Source organism: Poecilia reticulata, linkage group LG1 (genome assembly GCF_000633615.1).
Source record: "Poecilia reticulata strain Guanapo linkage group LG1, Guppy_female_1.0+MT, whole genome shotgun sequence".
NCBI lineage: Eukaryota > Metazoa > Chordata > Actinopteri > Cyprinodontiformes > Poeciliidae > Poecilia > Poecilia reticulata.
Window position 1 is genome coordinate 6619944 of NC_024331.1, and position 5611 is coordinate 6625554.

A 5611-nucleotide genomic window follows, 5' to 3' on the forward strand; every position below is an offset into this window, starting at 1 on the left:
TGATTAAAAATAAATTCTTGTCACCTCCAAAATGACAGTATTTCATCCTTGTGAGGTATTTTCTCCCCAGTTAGAAAAAAATATTGGTTTAACCTAAACCTTCATCTTGTATGTTGGATYTGATCTCAGTCATTTAAAGAAATGYTCCCTTTGATTCCTGCCTCCATTGCAGACACAAATCTAGTGCTTTTATAGTAGCTGTAATTAAACCTTTATTTAGAAATATTCTCTCAATCAAGAGGATTTAATAAATTACAGACCTGTATCTAATTTTCATTTCTTATCTAAAATCCTTGAGAAAGTACTTGTCTTGTTAGATCTCAGTGCTTCTTTGGACAGTCTATCAGAATAATTTTAAAATGTCTAAACATGCTGCAGGGATCAAGAGAAAAAGCACTGAGCTTTATGTATGTTGTAGACTTCCTACCTCATTAGTCCTTTATTTTTTCCAGATCGTATTATATCATCACACAGGCTATCATTCATAATCGTGTGATGCATCTATTTATTATATATCTAATATTCTGACACTAAGGCATCTTAATGTATAATCTTTYTTACGGTCTCTAGATGTTATATAATCCAAAAGTCATCTACTAACTTTATCATATTTCTATGAACGTTTCAGAGCTTCAAAAGCAGCAATGCTTTTTCCTTCCTGATGTTGGTCGGTAGGTGGCGCCAAAGTAAAGGCCCAGCCCGAGTAGGCTGAGGTAAAACCCCTGTCTTCTAACACGTCCGGAGGACTGCTACAAACTCTGCTGCACCAGCTGCAGACTCATTACTACAGAGAACCACAGTAGTATCACAATGAGCGGACGAGGCAAAGGAGGAAAAGGTCTGGGCAAAGGAGGCGCCAAGCGYCACCGTAAAGTCCTCCGTGATAACATCCAGGGAATCACCAAGCCGGCGATYCGCCGTCTGGCTCGCCGCGGCGGAGTCAAGCGAATCTCCGGCCTCATCTACGAGGAGACCCGCGGGGTGTTGAAGGTGTTCCTGGAGAACGTGATCCGTGACGCCGTTACGTACACCGAGCACGCCAAGAGGAARACYGTCACCGCMATGGATGTGGTGTACGCTCTGAAGAGGCAGGGCCGCACTCTGTACGGCTTCGGAGGTTAAATTCAGCCCGTTGATTACAGCGAACCAAAGGCCCTTTTCAGGGCCAACAACTACTGCTTGTTGGGCGAAGGTACTTTCATGTGTCACATCTTTCAGTTTAATAAACTAATGAAACTAATCATGTTCACTGAAAACGCTAGTTTAATTTATCAATCTTTATTCCAGACCAAAAAGGTAAAAAGAATAAGAGAAAAATAATGAAATAAAATAAAAAATTAAAAACATGAAATTCACTGAGTCACAAATAAATTACACCAGTGTCATTTAGTTGGGTATGAAAGTAAATGCATTTATAATCCACGGAGCACAATCCGGCAGTGAAAAATCACCTGCTGTGGTGAGACCAATTAAAATGGCAATTTGTTTGCCGAACATTCATGTTAAAATGACTTCTAACGGGTTCTGTAAGAAAACATGTTTTAGATTTTTATTTTATTTTTTCCTGGTTGCAGACTAAACATCAGCTATCAAGTGTTCGTGGAGGACTGACTGTAATCACTGTCGCAGTTCCATTTATTTTTTTTACACTAGTTTTCATAAACATGGATGTTTCATTAACTCGCCAGTTGGTTTCAATTAAAATTACTGGCTAAGAATAAAATACTGCGAGAAATGTATGTAAAGGTGCAGGAAATACTCTATTTTCTGTAGCGTTCTAGTTCTGTAATTAGAAATGATCAGTTTTATTCAGGTCTATAAAACCCTCATGCATTTTATAAGAAGTCTGAACGTGTAAATGTTCAGTTCTTCTTCCCGCCGTTTTCGTCCTTCGGTTAAATCAGGCGCAACATTTGAAATTTATCATCTTCCTTTGATCTCAGCCCCTCCCTGCTTGCCGTCTCAGCCAATCACAGTCAGGCGGCGGTACTGAAGGATTTCCTGTCACTCTGTATAAAAGCAGCTTCCCTCCGCTGCTGCTCACTCTTTGYTRTAAACTCGGAGAGAAAACATGCCCGAACCCGCCAAGTCTGCGCCCAAGAAGGGCTCCAAGAAAGCGGTCACCAAAACCGCCGGCAAAGGAGGCAAGAAGAAGAGAAGGACCAGGAAGGAGAGCTACGCCATCTACGTGTACAAGGTGCTGAAGCAGGTCCACCCCGACACCGGCATCTCCTCCAAGGCCATGAGCATCATGAACTCGTTCGTCAACGACATCTTTGAGCGCATCGCCTCCGAGGCTTCCCGTCTGGCTCACTACAACAAACGCTCCACCATCAGCTCCAGGGAGATCCAGACYGCCGTGCGGCTCCTGCTGCCCGGTGAGCTGGCCAAGCACGCCGTGTCTGAGGGAACCAAGGCGGTCACCAAGTACACTAGCTCCAAGTAAACCAGCTACTGCTGCTGCTGCCTGGACACAACACAACGGCTCTTTTCAGAGCCACACACCAACACTGAAGGGCTACACTCCTCTGCTACATGTGTTCGGTTTCCAATACTTTTTTTTTTGGGTGTGATGAAGCAAGAAGCTAATTCTGTTATAGGAAAGTTGAAATGAGTTTCATTTGAACATGTTTTGGAAATTGTGGCCTAATCATGCCTCTAATGGTGAATAAAAACGGGATTTATACTTTTTTTTCCCTTTAAAACCTTAATTTCAATATTGTAAAATGTTCTAAAAGCAGAATGGCTCGATGCATACTAATCAGTTCTTTTTATATTCAGCATTTCACCTCATGAACAAATTGAGACAATTTCTGCTTAAGAAATCTTGCTATCTCAAATTATCCATAACATTGTGCCCCTGATCAGTCATTTAGTTGTAACTGACGATTCCAAACAGAAATTAAGAGTATATGTTCATTTTAGTTTAGTTAATATTTAAATTCCTGACTCCTGTATACTATACAGAACTCAATAGAAAGTTGTGAAAGTATTTGCAGCATAAATAGCGACTATATTGAAACTGCCTTTCTGGAGCATTTCTTTTCTGGTTTAGCTGAAGGCTTTTATTTTGGTAGTCCGATCTTTGTGTATAAAGTTGTGTAACTATTAGTTACCAACCTGCAACACATAAATCATCTGAAAGCTGAATTAAGGCGGCATTTTATTCAAGTAAAGTTTAAGCTGCACAGTTTAACCAAACAGATTTATCAAATTATATTATTTGTGCTGGAAAAAAAACTGAAGTATAATGTTGCTGGGATCAGGCACAGATGACGTCCGGAGTTGTCTTTGTGAATAAAAAAAAGTTTTTTTATTTCCTTTAACACGAACTCATCCTGTCACACTCGGTGCCCAACTCTCCTCAGCAGAACGGAAACAGTGCGCTGCCTCGATAAAAGGCACGTTCAAGGAACACACGTAAAATGTCACATTCAATGACGTACAGGAAATATGAGTACCAAAGATCAAGGCAGAAGATGGACACAAAACCAAGTTCTGAAGGAATGAACAAACTTTAATGAAGAATTAACTTAAACAAACAAATTGGGTGGGTTACTTGTGAACTATAATAAACATGAACAGTAAAAAACTAATAAATTCGGTGTCTCAATAATAATACAAATGACATCAAAACTGTGTTGCCTTTGTGGTTTTCTTTAACATCTAGAATGAGGATGATTTCACATCGCTTTTGATTTATATTTTCTCAAGGTAACGTCATTTTATTTATATGGCACATTTTAAGCAACAAGGCAATTCAAAGCTCTTTACATGAATTAGAGGAAATACAAACATAAAAGAAAATAGCAAAAGAAAAACAAACAATGGATAATTTAAACACTACCAGGAGTTTCTCTGGCTAAACTAAGAGAACAAAAGTAAAAGTMATTTATAAACCAGTAGGAGTTTCTCTGCCGTTCTTTCTCGGTTTGTTGACTGTGCTGTAGAAGGCAGCTGGATCCTCCACAGTGTCCTGCTTTTCAGACTCGGTTCTGCAGAAATTGTTTTCATGTTAGAGATATTATACAAAACAAGAAAATATTAGTTCTTCAGTTTTTTTTTTACATATAGAGCGTCTCACCTTGCATCAGTTCTGGTTCTACCACAGTTAACAGAGGCATACTCCACCATTTCTTCTTCCTTCCTCTTCTTCTTGTGTCTCTTGGACCGAGTTGGGTTAATGTTGGAGTAAAGAGGCTCTTCTTGTTGCGTTGCTAAGTGGACAACAGAGTAGACAACATTGTCCTCTTCTGGGTTCACCTGTGGACACCAGTCACATTAACCAGTAGGAGGCGCTCTGAGAGAGTTTTAGAGAAATGTTACTCTAGCAGACAATAAATACAGTAGAATCCAAACAGAAACTAAAAGGGAAAGAGTGACTGAAGACTTGGTTGATTTTATCATAAAGCAGAAAGTAACCAAATGTTTCTTGAAGATCTAATGGTTTTTAAATAGCAATTTGAGAAAAATGTGACAAGATCACACAGAGGTTTAAAGACTTCAGAACATCAGATCAGAGTTTATAACCTTAATAATAATTCACCCAAGTGTTTTTTCCCATTAACTACTTGGTGCATAGTAACTACATAGTAACATTACCAATGAAGAATTTAATCCAGTGTTTCTCAACCCTGGTCCTCACCTCCCCCCCTGTCCTGCATGTTTTAGGTGTTTCCCTTCTGCCACACACCTGAATTGTATCTCTGGGTGATTAACAGGCTTCTGCAGCACTTGATGGTCATGCAATCATTTGTTCTGTTCTGGTATAGAGGCACATCTAAAACATGCAGAGCAGGGGGGCGGTGAGGACCAGGGTTGAGAAACACTGATTTAATTAATTAAGAAAAAACATTGAAAGAGCAGACATGGGTCATTTTCTAACCCAGGGGTGTCAAACTCCAGTCCTCGAGGGCCGGTGTCCTGCAACTTTTAGATGTGCCTCTGCTGCACCACACCTGAATAGAATAATTAGGTCATTAGCAAGGCTCTGGACAACTTACCTACACAAGAAGGAGGTAATTAAGCCATTTGATTCAGGTGTTTTGTACCTGTGGCACATCTAAAAACTGCAGGACAGCGGCCCTTCAGGACTGGAGTTTGACACCCCTGTTCTAACCTGTTCACTGGGAACTTGTCCTGCTCCAGGTTTGGACTGCTGCTTCCACACTTTGGTTTTTCTGCTGGAAAGAAAATACTTCAGAAGGTGATGATGAGGAGCTAAACAAAATCAAGACTTTGTAAAAACAAAGAAACTCTTCAAAGAAACATAACTTCTCACATGATCCACAAAAAAAGGAAGATGAGTGTGAGAATCAGGAAAACAGCAGGAACTGCAGCAGCAGCGACTTGGTTCCTTGGTGCTGAACAGATCACAGTGACAGTCAGTGTACAGTATGGAKCAATTATACCTATTAATTACTAATATTAAAGGCAGCATTTATCCTCAATATTGACCCAGTATAGAGAATTATTTCTCTTCAGAAAACACTCATCAGTATCTCCAGCTTCTTAACATGATGTTTATCTTCAATGGTTTCACGTCTCCAGTCTGTTCTGCTGATCATCAACCTGTTTTCTCCTCCCTGCCTGGTTGTCTGCTGAACTTTCT

At 40.0% G+C, this 5611-nt stretch overlaps 3 protein-coding genes and 1 long non-coding RNA gene across 6 annotated transcripts in view; 2 read left to right on the plus strand and 2 right to left on the minus strand.

The window, feature by feature from the left end:
• Nucleotides 1-105, minus strand: part of LOC103462487 (histone H2A-like) — a 1752-nt gene extending 1647 nt beyond the window's left edge. The window contains exon 1 of the mRNA XM_008405324.1: nt 100-105. Within this exon, the coding sequence (XP_008403546.1) occupies nt 100-105 (6 nt within the window). The remainder of the gene's footprint in view (nt 1-99) is intronic.
• On the plus strand, nt 7-1168 carry LOC103473031 (histone H4). The gene has a single exon (XM_008422988.2). It carries the CDS (start codon nt 811-813, stop codon nt 1120-1122), a length of 312 nt encoding a protein of 103 aa, XP_008421210.1. The 5' UTR covers nt 7-810; the 3' UTR covers nt 1123-1168.
• Nucleotides 1169-1983: 815 nt separating this feature from the next.
• LOC103472958 (histone H2B 1/2-like) lies at nt 1984-2498 on the plus strand. The gene has a single exon (XM_008422867.2). It carries the CDS (start codon nt 2072-2074, stop codon nt 2444-2446), a length of 375 nt encoding a protein of 124 aa, XP_008421089.1. The 5' UTR covers nt 1984-2071; the 3' UTR covers nt 2447-2498.
• A 273-nt stretch (nt 2499-2771) lies between these two features.
• Nucleotides 2772-5605, minus strand: LOC103472846 (uncharacterized). Of its 3 annotated transcripts, none has more exons than XR_534942.2 (4): nt 5282-5605; nt 5120-5180; nt 4085-4263; nt 2772-3995 (listed from the first exon to the last, which is right to left on the minus strand). It is a non-coding gene; the product is annotated as an uncharacterized LOC103472846 (long non-coding RNA). The 3 variants fall into 3 exon arrangements; XR_534938.2 differs by having other exon boundaries at nt 5120-5183; XR_534946.2 differs by lacking the exons at nt 5120-5180; nt 5282-5605 and adding an exon at nt 4603-4638.
• Between the last annotated feature and the right edge of the window lie 6 nt (nt 5606-5611).